The 22,203-nt window shown below is 36.9% G+C and overlaps 1 protein-coding gene across 1 annotated transcript in view; it reads right to left on the bottom strand.

Annotated features, from left to right (window-relative positions):
* Positions 1-22,203, bottom strand: part of MIB1 (MIB E3 ubiquitin protein ligase 1) — a 115,399-nt gene that overhangs the window by 73,378 nt on the left and 19,818 nt on the right. The window contains exons 2-6 of the mRNA XM_045527999.1: positions 18,907-19,078; positions 16,335-16,464; positions 11,704-11,808; positions 8,893-8,959; positions 7,418-7,622 (exon numbers count right to left, since the gene is read on the bottom strand). Coding sequence (XP_045383955.1) covers positions 7,418-7,622; positions 8,893-8,959; positions 11,704-11,808; positions 16,335-16,464; positions 18,907-19,078 — 679 coding nt within the window. The remainder of the gene's footprint in view (positions 1-7,417; positions 7,623-8,892; positions 8,960-11,703; positions 11,809-16,334; positions 16,465-18,906; positions 19,079-22,203) is intronic.

The raw sequence follows: 22,203 nt of genomic DNA, 5'->3' as shown, positions 1-22,203 counted from the left end.
CCCTAATCCCGCATTGAACTCCAAGGAAAAAAGTTCCCTCATAAAATAAGTTTCTACATTATGGCCATATTATATCCTCTTCTCCTTAATTCAAATTGTTATTAGCATATGAAAGATTCTAAGTGGTCACATCATATAAAAACCTATTTACTAAGCTCCTATAACCATGAAAGCAAACTTTTCTTTTTTTGTTTTTTCCTTTTAGAGACAAGGGTCTCACTGTGTTGCCCAGGCTGGACTCAAACTCCTGGGCTCAGGTGATCCTCCGGCCTCAGCCTCCTAAGTAGCTGGGACTACAGGAACATGCCACCATGCCCAGCACAAGTAAACTTTTCTTTCTAAAGTAACCCTCAAAGAGAAAGAAAGGCCTCTGAACAGTTCAGGATAAAAATCAGATACTCAAAGTTTTCTTCTCAGTCTTATCAACAACAGTGCCCTTTACCTCGTTCCCAATACCCCAAAATTTACTACACTTACAATAGAGCCTGAACACAGCAGTATTTACTAAAGTTGTTCCCTGTGCTTAGAGTGCTTCCCCATCCTGGTAAAACCTAATCGTTTAGACTTACTCCAGGTATAATTATATACCTCTCTGAAGTTTTCTCTGATTTGCCCTGTAGAAATCACCACTGTTCTCCTGAGCTCTCAGAAAACTCTGAATACTTACCTATCGTATTACCTTTATAACATTTTGTTAAAGTTATTTTCCATTTTGTTTATGCAAACTAAAAGGGTTAACAAACCCATTCAAAGCAAGAGACCATGTCTTGCCTTTGAAATTCTACTCCTGATCTTAGAGCCTAATACAGATAAGTGCATAACAAATGTTCTTGAATAAAAAACCAAAAAAAAGATTATTTTCCAGAACTCTGTCATATTACTGTTAACACTCTACTGCCCAAGAAAGAATTCTGAACAAGAAAGAATTCTGCAAGTAATAATCCTAATTTGTGCTAATCTACCATTCCCAAACAAGAGAATATTTAACACAAAACATGTTAGTACACACTAGTTAGAACTTAAGGCCGGGCGCAGTGGCTCACGCCTGTAATCCTAGCACTCTGGGAGGCCAAGGTGGGTGGATCATTTGAGCTCAGGAGTTTGAGACCAGCCTGAGCGAGAGTGAGACCCCGTCTCTACTAAAAATAGAAAGAAATTAGCTGGACAGCTAAAAATACATATATAGAAAAAATGAGCCGGGTATGGTGGCGCATGCCTGTAGTCCCAGCTACCTGGGAGGCTGAGGCAGGAGGATTGCTTGAGCCCAGGAGTTTGAGGTTGCTGTGAGCTAGGCTGACACCACAGCAGTCTAGCCTGGGCAACAGAGTGAGACTCTGTCTCAAAAAAAAAAAAAAAAAAAAAAAAGAACTTAAGTTGCATCTTTAAGATTTTTTTCCTTTTTCCTTCTTTAATGTTTTTGTGATATATGATAGCTGGACATTTTTTACTTTTTTTGATAACAACCTTATTTTAAGATGTAATTCACATACCATACAATTCACCTATTCAAAGTGTGCAATCAGTGGTTTTTAGTATACTGACAGAGTTGTACAACCATCACCACTATCTAATTTCTTTTTTTTTTTTTTTTTTTTTTTGAGACAGAGTCTCGCTCTGTTGCCCAAGCTACAGTGCCATGGCATCAGCCTAGTTCACAGCAACCTCAAACTCCTGGGCTCAAGCGATCCTTCTGCCTCAGTCTCCCGAGTAGCAGGGACTGTAGGCATGTGCCACCATGCCCGGCTAATTTTTTCTATATACATTTTTAGCTGTCCATATAATTTCTTTCTATTTTTAGTAGAGATGGGGTCTCGCTCTTGCTCAGGCTGGTCTTGAACTCCTGAGCTCAAACAATCCTCCTGTCTCCGCCTCCCAGAGTGCTAGGATTACAGGCATGAGCCACCACGCCCGGCCTCGAATTTCATTTTTATCATCTCCTAACTATTAGTAGATACCCCATAACTATTATTAGTCACTCCAAATTTAGCCCTCTCCCCAGTCCCTAAATGACCAGGAATATACTTTCTGTTTCTATGGATCTGCTTATTTTGAACACTTTATAGAAATAAAATCACACAATGTATGACCTTTTGTGACTTCTTTCTCTTAGCATAATGTATTCAAAATCCATACGTGTTGCAGTATGTGTCAGTACTCTATCCCACTTTGTAGACGAATAATATACCACTGTATGGACATAACACATTTTGTTTATTCATCGGCTGAAGGGCATTTTGATTGATGCTACTTGGGGGCTCTTATGAATAATGCTTCTATAAACATTCATGTACAGGTTTTCGTGTGAACATACATTTTAATTCTCTTGAGTATATACCTAAGGAGTAGAAATGTTGGGTAATATTGTAACTCTATGTTTAACATTTTGAGGAACTACCACACTGTTTTTTAAAGCAACTCTACCATTTTACAATGCCACCAGCAATATACAAAGGTTGGAGTTTCTCTACATCCTCACCAATGCTTGTTATCATCTGGTTTTTTGATTCCAGCCATCTAGTGCGTGAAGTGATATGTCATTGTGGTTTTGCTTTGCATTTCCCTAATAACTAACAACATCGAGCATCTTTTCATGACTGTTACGGACTGATCTATGTCCTCTAGAATTCATATGTTGAAGCCCTAACCTGTAATGTAACTATATTTACAGATAGGATCTTTACTAACGTAATTAAGGTTACATAAGGTAATACAGCGGGGGCCCTAATCTGATAGGATAGTGTCCTTATAAGAGGAAGAGACACCACCAGAGATCTCTCTTCCCTCTCCAATTGTGCATAGAAGAAAGGCCATATGAGTGTACACAGAGAGAAGATGGCCATCTACAAGCCAGGAAGAAAGGCCTCACCAGAAACTAACCCTGGTAACAATTTAATCTTGAACTTCTAGCCTCCAAAGTGTGAGAAAATGAATTTCTGTTGTTTAAGCCAAGCAGTGTGTGGTATTTTGTTACAGTAGCCCTAGCCGAATAATACACTGGGGTTAGTAGCTATTTCTATAGCTTCTTTGGAAAAAATATCCTATTCAAATTCTTTACCCATTTTTCAACTGGGTTGTCTTTTACTGTTAAATTTTGAGAGTTCTTTATAGGTTCTAGATACAAGTCTCTTATTAATCATATAATTTGCAAATTTTTTCTCCCATCCAAGGGTTGCCTTTTCACTTTCTTGATAGTTTCCTTTGAAACACAAAAGTTTTTAATTTTGATAAAGTCTCCACTTCTTTGGATGCTTCTGCTTTGGGGATCATATCTATAAAACCTATGTCTTATACAAGGTCATGAAGATTTACACCTGTATTTTGTTCTAGGAGTTTTATAATTTTAGCTGTTACATTAATATTTGCATATGGTGTATGGTAGGGGTCCAACCTCATTCTTTTGTTTCTTGATATTCAACTGTCCTAGCACCATTTGTTGAAAAGACTATTCTTTCCCCACTAAAGCGTCTTGGACCCTTTTCAAAAAGTCAATTGACCAGCCAGGCATGGTGGCATGCATCTGTAGTTCCAGCTACAAAAATCTTCAACAAAATACTAGCAAACCAGGTCGGGCACGGTGGCTCCTAGCACTCTGGGAGTGAAAAGGCAAGAACATTGCTTGAGGCCAGCAGTTCAAGATTAGCCTGAACAAAAGCAAAATCTCTACAAAAAATAGAAAAATTAGCAGGGCATGGTGGTACACCTATAGTCCTTGCTGCTCAGGAGGCTGAGACAGGAGAATCACTTCAGCCCAGGAATTTGAGGTTACAGTGAGCTATGATGATGCCACTGCACTCTGGCCTGGGCAAAAGAACAAGACTCTGTCTCAACAACAACAAAAAAATCTAGCAAACCAAATACAACACCACATTAAAAGATCACTCACCATGATCAAGTGGGATTCTTCCCAGGGATACAAGGATGTTTCAACATACACAAACCAATAAATGTGACACATCACATAACACAACTGAAAACAAAAACCATATGATCAAGACAAGGCACAGTGGCTCATGCCTCTGTAATCTCAGCTTTGAGAGGCCCAGGTGGGAGGACTACTTGAGGCCAGAAGTTTGAGACCAGCCTGGGCAATATAGCAAGACCCATCTCTACAAAAAATATTAAAATTAGTGAGACATGGTGGCATGTGCCTGTAGTGTCAGCTACTCAAGAGGCTGAGGCAGAAGGATCACTTGAGCCCAGGAGTTCAAGGTTGTAGTGATCATGCCACTGTATTCCAGCCTGAGCAACAGAGTGAGACCCTGTCTCTAAAAACACAAAACAAAAAAATATGATCCTTTCAAGAGATGCTGAATAAGTATTCAACAAAATTCAATATCCCTTTATGATAAAAATTCTCACCAAACTGGGTATTAAAGGAAAATACCTCAACACAAGAAAGCCCAAAATGGCAAACCCACAGCTAACATCATACTGAATACGGAAAAATTGAAAGCCTTTCCTCTCAAATCTGGAACAAAACAAGTTTGTCCATTTTTACTACTTATATTCAGCATAGTACTGGAAGTCCTAACCAGAGCAATTAGGCAAGAGTAACAAAGAGCATCCAAATTGCAAAAGAAGAGGTCAAATTATCCTTGTTCACAGATGACATATTATACTTAGTAAAACCTAAAGACTCCACAAAAAAAAAAAAACTGTTAGTACTGATAAACACATTCAGTAAAGTTGCAGAATATAAAATCAACATAAAAAATCAGTAGCATTTATATGTGTCAACAGTGACCAATCTGAGAAAGAAATAAAGAAAGCAATCCCATTTACAATAGCTACAAAAATATAAAATACCTAGGAATAAATCTAACCAAAGAAGTGAAACATCTCTACAAGGAAAAACAATAAAACACTCATAAAAGACACTGAAGAAGACACAAATAAATGGAACAACTGGAAGAATTAATATCGTTAAAATGCTAATACTACCCAAAGCAATCTACATATTCAATGCAATCCCTATCAAAATACCAAGGATATTCTTCACAGAAATAGAAAAAACAAGCTTAAAATGCAAATGGAACCATGCACAAGACCCCAAATAAGCAAAGCACTCCTCAGCAATAAGAACAAACTGGAAGCATCACACTATCTGAATTCAAGAACCAAAATGGCACGGTATTGGTATAAAAATAGACGTATAGATCAATGGAACAGAATAAAGAACCCAGAAATAAATGCACGCACGTATAGCCAACTCACATTCGACAAAAGTGTCAAGAACATTACACCAGGGAAAATACAGTCTCTTCAATAAATGGTGCAAGGAAAACTGGACAACCATATGCAGAAGAATGAAACTAGACCCCTGTCTTTCACCACAAACAAAAATCAAATCAAAATGGATTAAAGACTCAAATGTTAGACTTAAAACTATAAAACTACTAGAAGAAAACATTGAGGAAATGCTTCAGGACATTGATCTGGACGAAGGTTGCCTCAAAACACAGGCAACAAAAGCAAAAATAGACATATGCAATTGCCCAAGCTAAAAAGCTCCTTCACAGCAAAGGAAACAATCAAAAGTGAAGAAGCAACCCACAGAATGAGAGAAAATATTTGCAAACTATCCATCCAACAATGGATTAATAACCAGAATATATAAAGAACTCAACTCAATAACAAAATAATAATGCAATAAAAAATGAACAAAAGATCTGAATAGACATTTCTCAAAATAAGTCATACACATGGCAAACAGGTACGTGAAAAAAATACTCAACATCAGTAATCATCAAGAAATGCAAATCAAAACCACAATGAGATGTCATCTAACCCTAGTTAAAATGGCTTTTACTAAAAAGACAAAATATAACAGATGCTGGTGAAGATATGAGGAAAGGAGAATGCTCATACACTGTTGGTGGGAATATAAATTAGTACAGCCACTACTGAAAACAGTATGGAGGTTCCTCAAAAAACTAAAAATAGAACTATCAAATGATTCCCTAATCTCAGTGCTGGGTATATATTCAAAAGAAAGGAAATCAGTATATTGAAGAGATATCTGCGTTCCTGTGTTTATTGCAGCATTATACACAACAGCCAAGATATGGAATCAACCTAAGTATCCATCAGTGGATGTGGATTAAAAATATGTGGTATATATACACAATGGATATTATTCAGCCACAAAAAAGAATGAAATTCTGTCATCTGCAGCAACATGGATGGAACTGGAGGTTATTATGTTAAGTGAAATAAGCCCGGCACAGAAAGATGAATACCCAATGTTCTCACTCATGAAGGAAATAAAAAAGTGGATTTCATGAAGGTAGAGAGTTGACTGGTGTTTACCAGAAGCTGGGAAGGAAAGGAGAGAGCCGAGGACAGGATAAAGAGTGTTGGTTAATGGGTACAAAATTATAGTTAGAAGGAATAAGATCTAATGTTCGATAGTATAGTAGGACGACTATAGCTAGTAATAATTTGTTCTACAGGTCAAAATAGGTAGAGGAAACGAATTGAAACATTCCCACCATAGAGAGGGGTAAATGTTTGGGGTGATGGATATCCCAAGTGCTCTGGTTTGATTGGTACACATTATATGCATATATCAAAATATCATATGTACCCCCAAAATATGTACAACTATTGTGTATCAATAAAAAGAGAGAGAGAGAGAGAGAGAGAGAGATGACCCTGGAGATATGGGTCACAAGAGTTTTAACATAACCCTTCTCAATCAGGGTAGATTGACATGGTCCATTATGAACACAGAACTTTTTTTTTTTTTTTTTTTAAAGAGAGAGGCTGGCTAGGCATGGTGGCTAACACCTATAATACTAGCCACTTTGGGAGGCCAAGGCAGGAGGATAACTTGCAGCCAGCCTGGGCAATGTGAGACCCCATCTCTATAAAAAATGTAAAAATTAGCTGAGTATGGTGGTGCATGCCTATAGTCCCAGGTACTCAGAGGGCTGAGACAGGCAGATCATCACTTGAGCCTAGGAATTCGAGGTTGCAGTGAGCTATGATCACACCACACTGCACTCTAGCCCGGGAGACAGAGTGAGACTCTGTCTCAAAAAAAGAGAGAGAGAGAGAGACAGGCAGACAAAGTGGACTCAAACTGCTGGGCTCAAGCAATTCTCCAACCTCAACCTCCAGAGTGGCTGGGATTACAGGCGTGTGCCAGACCCAGCAACAGAGAAGTTTTTAGCCACTTAGACCTAATATTGATATAATGTATTCTACTCCAGAAGGAAAAATGAATAGTGTATAGAACATTGTATCACAAATCTAGTCATATAAATTCACATATACGCAAAACATACACACACAAAATTTTTATCTACCATCTAAGAGCTAGCTTTAATGAGTCTTTGGTTTCTTTTGCTTTCTTTAAAGTTCTCTATATAACAATTTCATTTGCCATCATCAAAAGTTGAGAAATATCACCTACCTATTGCCACTTGGATACTGTACTACAATGTCATGATCTTCATCAATGCCACAAACAGTTCCAGTTGTAGTTAAAGTCTCAAACATTCCATCAGTCCATCCTCCATGACCATGCTGCAAAGACTGTACAATTTCTAGGTCAAGATCTATATTTACCAGGTCACCAATCTGTAATCCACCAGGATTCCTGTTGCCATTCTGCTCACCTGCAAATTCAGACACAGTTGAAAAAAGAAAAGGAAAAAAAATTACAGCAACAACATGCAACTTCATTATTTTTAAACAAGAATTAATAGCAAGATATATTAGTTTTAGGTGCTATCTAATCTTAAAATACTTGGAGATTTCACTGTAAGTATGAAATTCTAGAATTAGCTTTAAAGAAAGTAAAAAAATCACACTCAATAATTGAAATAATGTGATGATTTACAACAAAGACTAAACAAGGCTAGAATCTACAAAATCCAACCTTATGTCAGAACACAAAGTTCTGGGTGCTGAAAATATTCACTTTTATGAATAACTAGAGAATATGAAAGAAAACTGGAATTATTTTTTTTCTCTGAAGTGCTTAGTACTATTTTTTAACAAATGGTTCTTGTGATTTTTGCCCTAAAGAGCATTTTTAAATATTTTAAAGCCTATTCCCTAAATTATTTTCAAAGCTAGCTGTGAGATAAAAGATTCATGATCATAAAAAACTATGCGAGAGAACCAAAATGCATGTTGACTCTGCATTTTTCCTATGAAACCAAGATACAAAGTAAGAAAGTTTCTGAAAGCAAGAAAAATGGATGAGCTCATCAAAACACAGGTATTTTTGCTACATTCTCCTTTTTAAAAAAAATTAAGGTATGCTGCAAGAAAGCAATATGTGCTAAAAAGGCAAGTCCTGTGATTTGGAAAGACGAACACACAGTTCACATGAGAAATGAAAACATTCAGAGACTAAAGATTTGATCAGGAGAGAGTAACAAGTGTTCATCCTTACAACAGTAAATCCATAAAATAAAGATAGTTTTGGTTTCTAGTCCTCTTTTTTATTGTGGTGATACATAAAATCATATTTATTATATTACCTTAATCTTAGAGCTACTCTTGTATTAAGAAGACAATTTTATAGAAATTCTAATGAATTTATAAGCACTAACTTGTCAAATTCTACTCTCAATAGTGTATGATATACAACAATGATGTAATCTAATGCAAAATTTTTCGATGATATAAGTTTATAGTTAAAAGATTAAAGTTTTAAATATATATTATGACATAAATGGCATATCAATTCTCCAGGCATGACAACTCTTTTGAGTCTAAATAAATTTTAGTAAAGGAACAAATGCTTTAAAACCAAAAAAGTATTTCTCTAAATAACTTTAATGGTAATTAATTTTTATAAAGTCCAATTTAAACATTTTACCGAGTCCATGAACTCTGACCCATTATTTAGTAATCTTCTCTAATCTGTTAACTCACCTAGCACAGGGCAGTGATCTCTGTAGAAAGAACCTCCTTTGGCATCCTGGACACACTTCAGATCAGACTAAGAAGAAAAGAAACCAGAAAAAAATCACACATGAAAACTTCAAATGTGGCTCAATACCTGAAATAAGAACAAATATTCATTCAGAACATACCCACAACAGAAGTAGCTCTGGGTTAACAAACACATTAAATATTGTTTTCAAAAGTCCTTGTCAAAAACTAGAAACCTAATCTTCATATAGATCATGCTTGATTTATTTTAGCTTTCTTTTAAAGCTCATAATTAAAATGCCTGAATCTTATTAGATGATGTTATAATATTTATAATAAATATTAATTACAATATTTTTAAAACCACATTAAAAAAGGACAACAAATATCTAGTAATTGAAATGTGCATAGCACATTCAATTTGAAAGCTATTTTTACCAAAAAAGAAAAAAACTAAAAATTGTCCAAGACTAAACAGCCAGTACAAAGTGGAAAAAGATGGAACCAAATCCAGTCTTTTGATTCCTTGTCCAGTTAATTTTCCTATTTACATCAACTTTAGTTCTTATTTCACCATAACTTGGTTGACGAAAGTTCCTTATCCTTTATCTTTTATAATAAAACAAATTATAAAGAGCTTTGAATGGGGAGGTAGCTGTGGTATAATAAAACCTACAGAAAATGTGGACTTAGAACAACCTTGTACTGTGAAAATTCAGTAGTGGATTTACTTAAGTAAAAGTGCCTAATATATGGCTAGGCACAGTGGCTCACACCTATAATCCTAGCACTTTCTTAGGCCAAGGAGGGAGGATAGCTTAAGGTAAGGAGCACAAGACAAGTCTCAGTGAAATAGTGAGACCCTCATCTCTACAAAAAATAAAAAAAAATTAGCCAGGTGTAGTGATGAGTGCCTATAGTCCCAGCTACTTAGCAGGCTAAGGTGGGAGGATCACTTGAGGCAGGGAATTTGAGGTTGCAGTAAGCTATGATGACACCACTGCACTCTCTCTAGCTGGGGCAACAGAGCAAGATGCTATCTCAAAAAAAAAAAAGTGCTTAATAGTACCTAGCATACATAGTAGGTGATCAGTATTTCTAATTCTTTATTGAGGAAAGGAGCTCCTTTATGCACAGGCATGCATGCATTCATACACACAGGTGCACACAGAACCCAACTCTTACAAGCCTCTTTTGCTGTCATTCAATTCTGACCAAAGAGACACAGGGGTTGAATTGTTTTAAAGTAATACTTTAACCCAGAATCTATCCTAAGGAAATATACCCATAATGTGCAAAAAGATATGAACAAGATGCTTACTGACACACTGCCTACAGCAGTGGTGGAGGGAACAAAACCCAATCCAGATATCCACTGACAGACATCTCATTAAATAAATAATGGTGTAACCATAGAAAGCAGTACTACTCAGCCATCAATCTATATATACTACTCATTAAATACCTAATTACATATAGCATATAGCATTCATATGAAAGAAATTTATAATCACTCAGAATCCTACAAAAATTCAAGTTAAAAACAAGCAGAGGCATGAAGATAATAATGAAAAACTGGTAACTGATGCTATATATAATAAAAATTGGCACATAATGTATTTGTTTAAATTCACATGGTTGGCTTTTATATATAAATGGAATAAATTAAGGGGACAGTGGGATATTTTCTCCCTTCCTAATGAGGGACACAAGATAGTTGGAAAAAAACAAAAATGAAACAATTCTTTGAATGGGGAACATATTAAAGATGGAAAGGACATGAAAAGCATTAATATTTTGGCATTCATTATGCTCTATAAATATCAAGATCACTGTCTGAATAATGGTGCATAAAATGCAGAATCATAGGGCAATCCATTGAGTAAGCCTCCATTATTCTTCTAAACCCTTAAGTAACTCGAGGTGTCTCTAGGTCAATCATTTTCAATTATCAACACTACACTTCAAAACTTACAGGGGAAAAAAATTTCCTTAAAAATAATTTTAATACCTATTATAATTTATACTTTTATCACCTACTGGAGCACAGAATACAAATATACCGGCCGGGCGCGGTGGCTCACGCCTGTAATCCTAGCACTCCGGGAGGCCGGGGCGGGTGGATCGCTCAAGGTCAGGAGTTCGAGACCAGCCTGAGCAAGAGTGAGACCCCGTCTCTACTAAAAACAGAAAGAAATGATCTGGCCAACTAAAAATATATATAGAAAAAATTAGCCGGGCATGGTGGCGCATGCCTGTAGTCCCAGCTACTTGGGAGGCTGAGGCAGTAGGATCGCTTAAGCCCAGGAGTTTGAGGTTGCTGTGAGCCAGGCTGATGCCACGGCACTCACTCTAGCCTGGGCAACAGAGCGAGACTCTGTCTCAAAAAAAAAAAAAAAAGAATACAAATATACCATAAAACCTCATTGTAATACCTCCAGGTCCATGGTTTTACAGGAATGGTCTTACAGACGACTTTAAATCCTTTTTGATAGATTTTAGTAAATAAATCCCCCAGACTTACATTCATAATGGATCAGCTCTACACAATCAATATATAGTAAGGTGCCCAAACATTAACTGAGGGCAAAATCATATTTACTATTAAATAATTTAGACAAACATAGTAAAAATGTAAAGGTCTCACAAATTTATTAAATTCACACTTTACAGATTTCCTTCCTGTTGCATATTCATAATTCAGATGGCTATATTCTGACAAAGGGAAACAGCAAAAGGTAAAAAAAATAAAAGAGCACAAGGGCTATTCAGCCATCCAACATTTCATCTGTGTGGTTCTTCACTACTTACCATGCCCTCAAAGCCAACTCTGTAAAGGTTCTTAGCACCATTATCCCAGAGAACATACGCTGCACTGTGTGGGCTTGAGGCACTCCAGTCCTGGATTTCTGTTACCTGATAGAAGTTTTTAAGAAAAGAAGTTTTTAAAAGAGAAGGAAGGTTCTTTTAATTATTACTTTCATATCTTAAAAATCATTTCACCTATCAACCTGTGTAACAGGATCATGAAAAATACTTACTTGCCAAATATATGTCACTTCTAACATATAATGAAATTATCGTTAGAGCTATATTTTCCCAGAATTATAAGGTATTTTCCAAAACTGTTGTAGAAATTTTAAATTTGGAGGTTATTGGACTATACTAATAAAATATCAGAAAATAAACAATTTGATACAAAATTTAAAATCTTTGTATTCTTAAAGAGTTTAAGAACAGCATATTTTTTTAAACCATTACTCAATGCAAAATTTTAAAGCTTTGCCCAAATATCCAAAATTATTCAAGATAAAACTACTCTCTAGTCACCTAAAAATTGAGAAGCACAATGTTCTTCAAGAGCCTTGGTGGCAACACTCAAAGATGACATGAGTTGCTTTTGTTCCTCCAGCAGGTCCCACATTTGTCCCCAAATAAGCAGACCACCTAAGCTAAAACAGCATGGATACAATGGAAACGCAGCACAATCTCTAGGCCCCATATCCAACTAGACTTATTCTTTAATTCACTGGATTGAAAAAAAAAAAAAGCACTGGGATTGCTATTGCTTAAGGGCCGAGAATTAAGTACAGGATGAGTATTCCTTATTCAAAATGCCCAGGACCAGAGTTTGGGATTTGGGACATTTTCAGATGCTGGAATATTTGCATTATACTTAGAGCATCCTAAATCAAAAAATCTGAAATCTAAAAGGCTTCAATAAGCATCTCCTATGAGTGTAAGGTCAGTGCTCAAGAAGTTTCAGATTTTGGAGCACTTCAGATTTCAGATTTTCTGATTTGAGATGTTCAAGCTGGACACAAAAATGACAAAACAGTGAGCACTAAACTTCGGCATTCTCAAGTAAACCAATCTATAGCTAAGAGTGGGAAACTGTACACATGGAATTCAGATTACTTTTCTCCATCTTGACACTTAAAATCAGCCACCCTTCATAGTGACTTAGAATGACAGGCTGATGTTAAGTATAATTTTTAAGGCACAGACTTAAAAACATACTATTACATTAAATAAAATATAAAATGAGGCCGAGCATTGTGACTCACACCTGTAATCCCAGCACTTTGGGAGGCCGAGGCAAAAAGATCACTTAAGCCCAGGAGTTTGACACCAGCCTGGAAAACATGGCAAGACTCCGTCTCTATAAAAAATTTAAAAATTAGCTGAGTGTGGCATGTGTTTGTTGTCTTAGCTACTCAGGAGACTAAGGTGGGAGGATCACCTGAGCCCAGGAATTCAGGACTGCAGTGAGCTATGATCACGCCACTGCACTCCAGCCTGGTCGACAGTAAGATCCTGTTTCTTAAAAAAAAAAAAAAAAAGATAGTGATATTTCCCTTTTATCTTGTACTAAAGAAATAGTTCATAAGCTACGTATATTATGGTGCTTTTGTGGAAATAAAAGAGTTTTATATATAAGATCTAATGAACCATTTCAGAAATATTTTAAATTGTTAATAAATGAGGCCATTTATTCTTTTAAATTTTGAAATACACTATACATTACAAAAATATAGCATATGTAAAAATTAAATAAAAAAATGAAATGAATATCCATGTAACTGTTACCCAACCTAAGGAAAACAAATATTACCCATACTTTTCAAGTCCCCTGTAGACATCTCATCAATCCCATTTTCCTGCCTTCCAACAGAGGTATCCATCACCCTCAATTTGAGACCATCATTGCCTTGCTTTGCTTTGCTTTATGATTTCTGCTCAATTAACCACCATATAACCTTACAAAAAAATAGTTTCTAACACTCAAAAGGTAAAATATGGCCAGGTGTGGTGGCTTAAGCCTTAAGCCTGTAATCCTAGAACTTTGGGAGGCTAAGGCAGGAGGACTGCTTATGGCCAGGAGTTCAAGACCAGCCTGAGCAAGAGCAAGACCCCATCTCTACAAAAAACAGAAAAATAAGCCAGGCATGGTGGCGTGTGCCTGTAGTCCCAGCTACTTGGGAGGCTGAGCTAGGAGGATTGCTGGAGCCCAGGAGTTTGAGGTTGCAGTGAGCTGTGATACTCCAGTGCACTCTAGCCCAGGTAACAGAGGGAGACCCTGTCTCAAAAAAAAAAAAAAAAAACTTGATGACTGTTGAAGTTGAATGATGGGTACACAGGTATTTGTTATGCTATTCTTTCTACTCTGGTATATGTTTGAAATATTCCATAAAGAAAAACTTTAAAAAAAACAAAAAACAAATATGATCTAGCATACCTATATGAAACCCCCAATTCACATGTATTCAGAAGTACTTGTGAAACAAAAACAGCCTTAAAATACTAACATGGGTAGTAGTACTTAAGAAGCTCTCAGGCCGGGCGCAGTGGCTCACACCTGTAATCCTAGCACTCTGGGAGGCCGAGGCGGGTGGATAGCTCGAGGTCAGGAGTTCGGAGTTCGAGACCAGCCTGAGCAAGAGCAAGACCCTGTCTCTACTAAAAAAAAAATAGAAAGAAATTATCTGGCCAACTAAAAATATATAATAGAAAAAATTAGCCGGGCATGGTGGCACATGCCTGTAGTCCCAGCTACTTGGGAGGCTGAGGCAGGAGGATCGCTTGAGCCCAGGAGTTTGAGGTTGCTGTGAGCTAGGCTGACGCCACGGCACTCACTCTAGCCCGGGCAACAGAGCAAGACTCTGTCTCAAAAAAAAAAAAAAGAAGCTCTCTAAGACTATACTACACCCAATTAATGTGGAAAAGTAGAATAGAGCAGCCAACATTGAATGGAAAGGGAGGATATTAATGTTCTTCATTCACATACACAGAAAAAAGTAAGTCAGACAATAAAAATTACATTTGGTCTTAAACACGTACTTAACAATGTTACCCTAAAGATTTACTATATGAAGTTCCCTCACTCAGAGTCACATGTGCAAGATGGCTTCATTTATTTTTCCTCATTATGTTCTTAAAATGCAAGATGTGTTAAATCGTAACAAACCAAAAATGTAATACAGATGACTCAAAGTCTCAAGAACGCCTACTTTTATCCCCCAAAAAGTGCCAATATAGCAAAAACCCAGAAAGTTCCATTTAAGTGGCTTCAAACTTTAACAGTAACTGCCTCTAAAAGCTGATGGAAGAATAACTTGCAACCCTCTGACCATATAATTAATTGTGGAGAAAAATAAAAAGTCATTTTTCAAAGTGAAAGTATTTAAAACTTACTTCCCAGGTACTCTTTCAAAAGAACTTACTAGAATGTGTGCTCTACCAAAAGAGAGAGTAAGTTAAGTAAGATGACATTAACAGAATATAGAAAACATGGCCAGGTCTGGTGGCTCACGCCTGCATCCTAGCACACTGGGAGGCCAAGGAGCTCAGGAGTTCAACACCAGCCTCAGCAAGAATGAGACCCCATCTCTACTAAAAATAGAAAGAAATTAGCCAGGCAACTAAAAAATACAAAAAAAAAAAATTTAGCCGGGCGTAGTGGCGCACACCTATAGTCCCAGCTACTTGGGAGGCTGAGACAGGAGGATTGCTTGGAGCCCAGGAGTTTGAGGTTACTGTCAGCTAGGCTGATGCCATAGCACTCTAGCCCAGGCAACAGAGCAAAACTCTGTCTCAAAGGAAAAAAAAAGAATACAGAAAACATGAGATCCAGCCAGGAAAGAGGCAAAGGCATCCATCGTAGGACATAAAGGGAGCTTTCGGGCTAACTGCTGAGCACCAGGCATGGAGGGTGACCCATCTAGATTGCAACCATTGATTCATGTGCCAGACAAGTTGAAGACTCTTATCACTAAGATCCTCACTGCCATTGTAACATTTTTATTGATCTGAGGACATACTGCTGAAGCGAGCCTGACTCACGTCCTTAGTGTACTTGGCTTATTTGGACTATGTAATGACGACACTCACTCTCCCTTCTGCCCCCCCATTCCCTGCCACCTGGATCAGCTGAGGTCTCTCATCTCACCCTACAAAATATTCTGCTTTGACCTACTTATAAAACTCTTGAGCTCTGCACACTAACTGAGAATGGCAACAACAGAATAGGTGCTCATTGTCCCTCAGAAACAGGCCTTTAAGGCAATGGAATATAAAACAAGTCAATTCAAATGAACTTTTAATAGTAAGAAAGTCAAGAATGTGAGATACTGCTTAGGGATGAATGGCCCAAACGGGGTGTTCAGAAAGGCAATCTGGGCAAAAAAAATGACAATATAAAAAAAAGCCTGACGGTGGAAAGGTAAAACCTACCTAACAACCTTCTCAAGGAAAACACCAATGCATACAAAAGAGCAGGAACACCATTTTTCTTCCAGAAAAATAAAAAAAGAAACAAAATTTTTTAAAACTGTCATTGGCATAGACAAAAATGGGCCAAGAAATTCATTTGTGGTACTAATAAAAATCTTCTGAATGTATAGTACTCTAGAATACATGACGAACTAAGAAAAACACTGTACCTTTCCCCTACGTCCATTTCCACCATCCTGATCTTCCCACTGCCAGTCCACTCCTCGTACCACTCTGGCACCTGCAAAGATTCCTCTGGCTGTAATCTTCTTAGATTTTCTTCGAGACTCTAACAGAACCCTAAAAATAAAATTATTTATTTTCAAATTTATATGAAAATGGGTAACTAATTTATTTTTTAAAACAAAATTATAAAAAGGTTATTTTGAAAGTAGAAGAGATTCTTCAGTGTTCTGGTTATTACCATAATATTAGTAGCATGATACAGAAATACCTTGTACATTCCACAGATGATGATGACAACAGTAGTAGTTGCATTAATAATAGAAGAGTTAACACTTACAGAGCTTTTACTATATACGTAAAAGCACTTATATCAGTGTAAAGTGTTACACTTAACAGAAAGGTACTGATATTTTAACCATTCTACAAATAAGGAAACTGAGTCTCACAGAAGTAATATGCCCAAAGTCACAAAAGTTAAAAAGTAACAGAGTCAATATATGAACCCAGTCTAAGCATTTCAGAGTATCACTATACTTTTTACTATTTTAGAGGTGGTAAACTCAAATTCCTAAAGCTGGAGGCAAGTAATATAAATGAGGGCCTAAGAAAAATAGTACTACAATGACAAATGGCAGATGGCACTTGACCTCACACTTAGGAAGACAATAGGAGGTGACAAGAACTTAGGTCAACTCAAGAGCATGATCTGTTTTAAAGGACGCAGGTGCTTGCTCCTCTGCTTCAGCCAACTGCTGCTAAGAACAAATGTAGGCCAGGCATGGGGGCTCACACCTATAATCCTAAGCATGTTGGGAAGCCAGGATGGGAGGATTGCTTGAGGTCAGGAGTTCAAGACCAGCCTAATCAAGAGCAAGACCCCACTCTACAAAAAACAGAAAAATTAGCTGGGTATATATAGTGGCTTATGCCTGCAGTCCCAGCTACTGGGGAGGCTGAGGCAGGAGGATCGCTTGGGCCCAGGAGTTTGAGGTTGCAGTGAGCTATGATGATGCCACTGCATTCCAGCCAGGGCAACAGAGCGAGACCCTGTCTCAAAAAAAAAAAAAGAACGTTAAGTCCAGTGTCGAGTGCCTTCTGGCAGGAGTTTAAAAATCCATAAACTTAGACTTTTGTGTGAAATCACTTGATTTTAAAAGGTTAACAATTATTCAAAAATTTAGAGTAATCTGTATGCTAGTAAAATACATCTGTGGCCAGAATTTGACCTACACTAAACTGTCTCCAAAATATTGCATACTGACCGAAGATTATGAACCTTGAAAAATATTCCGCACTCAACTATCTGGGCCAGTTTGGTTCTCCAACGCCATCTATCGCTTGCTCTTCTATATCCTTCTCATTCATATAATCAGAAAAGTTGAGGGGGTTTTGTTTTTCTAATTTCATCTCATTGTTCATCTATTCATTTTCAGAATGTCTTTATTATTCCCTAACTTTAAGTATAAGCAAAAGACAAAATAAGCAACTTGTTCAAAACTACTCAGTTAATAAATGGCAGGACCATGATTTTCACCAATACAGTCTAACTCTAAAATATATTTATCTGCTAATACTACTACTCCTAGCTGTCTCCCTAAGACTGGCTAGATTCTTGCTCCTATGCATTATCCATATCTACATGAAAAGATTCCATCACCTAAAACTCTGCACCCATTAATAATGAATACTCTCTCATTGCTCCTAAGACACTTAATACATATCTCTACCACAGTCCAAAACATCACATGATAATCACTGATCCATTATTTCCCTTAACTTTTAAACACCTTAAGGCTATTATGGGGGGAGGGAGAGGGAAAAAAAATGTCCACAAACATAGCAGCTGCCATGTAGTCTTAATAAATGCCTATCGACTCAATCAATGGGCCCTAGTATTCATCTGGTAGCAATTAACAGAATAGCAAGCATAATGAGAAGAAAATAATTGGGCTGCCTTTGCATTTCGGAACATAGAGTAGTGCTAAGTTTCTAAGCTAGAGAAAGAATATCCCAGATCACCCTGGAAAAATACATACAGTTCCACCTTCAGCAGGCTTGGTCTACTTCTACTCTGCTATCTGCTACCTTCCGATACTAAACTAATTGTCAAAAGCTATTTGCTAGGCCAGGCGCGGTGGCTCACGCCTGTAATCCTAGCACTCTGGGAGGCTGAGGCGGGTGGATCGCTCGAGGTCAGGAGTTCGAGACCAGCCTGAGCAAGAGTGAGACCTCGTCTCTACTAAAAAAAAAAAAAAAAAATAGAAATTATCTGGCCAACTAAAAATATATATAGAAAAAATTAGCTGGGCATGGTGGCGCATGCCTGTAGTCCCAGCTACTCGGGAGGCTGAGGCAGGAGGATTGCTTGAGCCCAGGAGTTTGAGGTTGCTGTGAGCTAGGCTGACGCCACGGCACTCATTCTAGCCCAGGCAACAAAGCGAGACTCTGTCTCAAAAAAAAAAAAAAGCTATTTGCTCATCCTATTTTTAAGGCTCAGTAGTATAAAACAAATACAAACAAGGAATCACAACTGAAGAAAAAAATTATTTCCCTTACCGCTCACTTCCTGGTGTGGTAATTCTGTAAAAGCGATGTCTTAAATGATGTTTATCTCCATGATAACACACTGTGCACAAATCATAATTTGTACACTCTGCACATTTCCATCGAATGCCAATGATTGGTTGCTGGCGGCAGGTATCACACATGGTTCCATCATGCTTGATGCCTATTAAAATAAAGATACATACTTATGTTAATTACAAATATAATTTATTTAAATATTATTCTCTGGGGGAAATAAGAACAGTGCATTTTAGAGGTTATTTTAATAAACTGGGAAAGAAATAACATTTCAAATATACCACATACAGCTTCAAGATAATAGATCTCAAATATTTTAATCAGTACAGTTATAAACTAAACATTTTCTCTCTCCTCCCTTTTTCATAAGCAAGAATGTATCTCAGAGTAGCTCTTTCTTTGCTCTCATCCACAAACTGAAACTTAGGTTCAATGCAGAGAAAAACAGAAGAATCCTTTACCACCAAGTAGATGTTCTGAACTACAAAACCTCAGAAATCTTTGGAAGAATTTTAACCTATTCTCTAGTTAAACAATACTCCAAAACAAAAGACAATTTTATCCTTATGATATCATGGAAACAAACTATCAATTAAGAATTTACTCCTAGGTATTGATAATTTTTTCCCATTAACAATAAACTTTAGAAAATAATTGCAAGACAGTTTCCCTATTTAAAGGAAAATAAGGGCCGGGTGTGGTGGCTCACACGTATAATCCTAGCACTCTGGGAGGCGAGGCCGAGGCAAGAGGATCGCTCGAGGTCAGGAGTTCGAGACCAGCCCGAGCAAGAGCGAGACCCCGTCTCTACTAAAAACAGAAAGAAATTAGCTGGACAACTAAAAACATATATAGAAAAAATTAGCCGGGCATGGTGGCTCATGCCTGTAGTTCCAGCTACTTAGGAGGCTGAGGCAGGAGGATCACTTATGCCCAGGAGTTTGAGGTTGCTGTGAACTAGGCTGACACCACGGCACTCTAGCCTGGGCAACAGAGCGAGACTCTGTCACAAAAAAAAAAATAAAAAATAAAAAAAATAAAGGAAAATAATACATTGTGGTAGGGTCCTTTCCCCTTAAGGAACAAGAAGTAATAAACTCTAGAAGAAAAAAAAACAAGCACTTGGTAAAATTACCTCCACTAAAAATAATCACAGGTATAGATGAGACAGACATTAGAACTATAAAAAGTACCAATATAAAGTAATAAAAATTACTTTCATTTTAGGGTAATAGAACTGGAGGTAATGTTCCTTTACTATCCTATAATATTGTCACTTGTTCAATAAACTAAAACTAGGATTTTTTTCTCAACAATGTGTGGCTTGTGTGGCAGTTCAATATCGAACGAGCAAGGGCTATAAGTGTATTAGTGACTCTCTCCTGAATTCAAGTTCTGACTCTGTCAATAGCTATTTTTGTGTCCTTGTAAAGGTCATTTTTACTACAGTATTTACATACAAAATAATGGTGTTTATTTCAAAATAATGGGGCTGGGGGGTGCCACGGAGGAGAAGTAAGGTGAAATTTAAATAAAACAAGATTAGTCAAAGTTGGGTAATGGGTACATGGGGGTTCATTACATTATTCTCTATTTTAAGTTTAGAAATTGTCCATAATTAAAGAAAGGAGCCCTTTTTCTCAGAACTTCAGTCCCCTTTGAAGAAGGTAATATAGCCTTTAAAGGTGAGACAGTACGTTCTAAAAATTCTATAAGAATGTGCTATATGTGCATAAACTAGAGTACAATAGTAATAATATTACTGAATTCTACAAGAAGTAACACACTATTGCTATTTCCAGATACGAAGGGGGAGAAAAACATATGGATTTTCTATATCAAAGCAACAAGATTTAAAACAAAGGGCCAGACTTGAGTATAAGCCTGTGTTTGAGCTCAGAAGGTTACAGAAAAGCGGGGAGGGTAGGGCAGAAGGAAAGGGGGAAGCAGGGAAAGAGAAAGAAAGAAACAAATACTAGAAAGAAGCTGGGTGGACTACAAAAGAACATGATACCCCAACATCAAATATGTTTTATGCAATCCTGTAGTCTCATACCACACAAATGCTTGACAATGGGGATAGAGAAGACAGTGGACATGAATGTCTACTGATTAATTCAGAACTATTTCTTCATTTCTATTGTGGACAGGCTCTCTGCTGCTTTCAAATATCATTCTTGCGGCAGAATGGAGAACAAATGTAAAAGTGGCTAGAGAAAGGGAGTCAAGTTGTAAGAAGTTCATAGCAATCCAGGTTAAGATCATGATAGTTTAAATTAGGGTGTGACAGTAGAAGCGGAGAGAGAGAGAGTCAAGAAAAATTTAGGACCTGGTAGCTGTGAGTTAGAAGACAAAAGATGTAGGAGGTATAAACAAGAAAGTATAAATGAGATTATTCAAGACAGAACAGTATTGGAAATATTTAGCAATTAAACAGCACAATAAACTGAAATCTAGAACCGTTCTGCTTAAAAACAAGGAGAGCCACCAACAAAAAGTAAATAAGAACATGCTAATTAAAAAATACAACCCTATGTCTCCATTGATACAAACTCATCTAAAAAACTAACTCAGAAAAAGAACTGGGAAAAGTTTCACAGAAACCACAGATGAGGAGACCTTTCAAAGAAAGGAAGAAATGGCAGAAGAGTACAGAGTGTGTGTTCAATGAACCAGGAGCAGCTCTGTTTAGCAGGAACATGAAATACAGTCAGAGACTTGAAGATAAATTACACAGTTAAGTTAGGAATTGGCAAGATCAGGTATGATTTTTAACCCGGATACAATATTTAAATTGCTACATTAAATGGTAAAAACAAGGATATGTGATTTGGGAACCGAGTTCTATAACTTACTACCTACTTAATATTCAAAATCAACTTAAACTACTCTAGGACCAATACTCTCATCTATAAATTAAGAAAACTCTTTCATATGGAAAGAAACATTGTCAGGCTAAAGTAATAGGTGAACACATTTGAAAAGTTTTAAAACAAAATGTGAATATAAAGAATTATACTACACTTAATTTTAATATAGATCATTACATGCATTAGTCATCTATTTAAATAACTTAATAATCAAAATCATCACATATCTCAGGTAAATTCTACAATACTTATACAGAAATCAAAAAGCTTTATAAGGTTTTCAATTTTCAGAGATTACATATATATATAGAATATTCAATTATTCATGTATGTGTGAATTAATCCCATTTTAGCAAATCACCCACCTTCTCCATGCCCATTCTCTTATTACTATTGTGTC

Source organism: Lemur catta, chromosome 16 (genome assembly GCF_020740605.2).
Source record: "Lemur catta isolate mLemCat1 chromosome 16, mLemCat1.pri, whole genome shotgun sequence".
Taxonomy (NCBI): domain Eukaryota; kingdom Metazoa; phylum Chordata; class Mammalia; order Primates; family Lemuridae; genus Lemur; species Lemur catta.
Note: the sequence above shows the minus strand (reverse complement) of the source record. Positions and strands in the feature narration are given on the sequence as shown.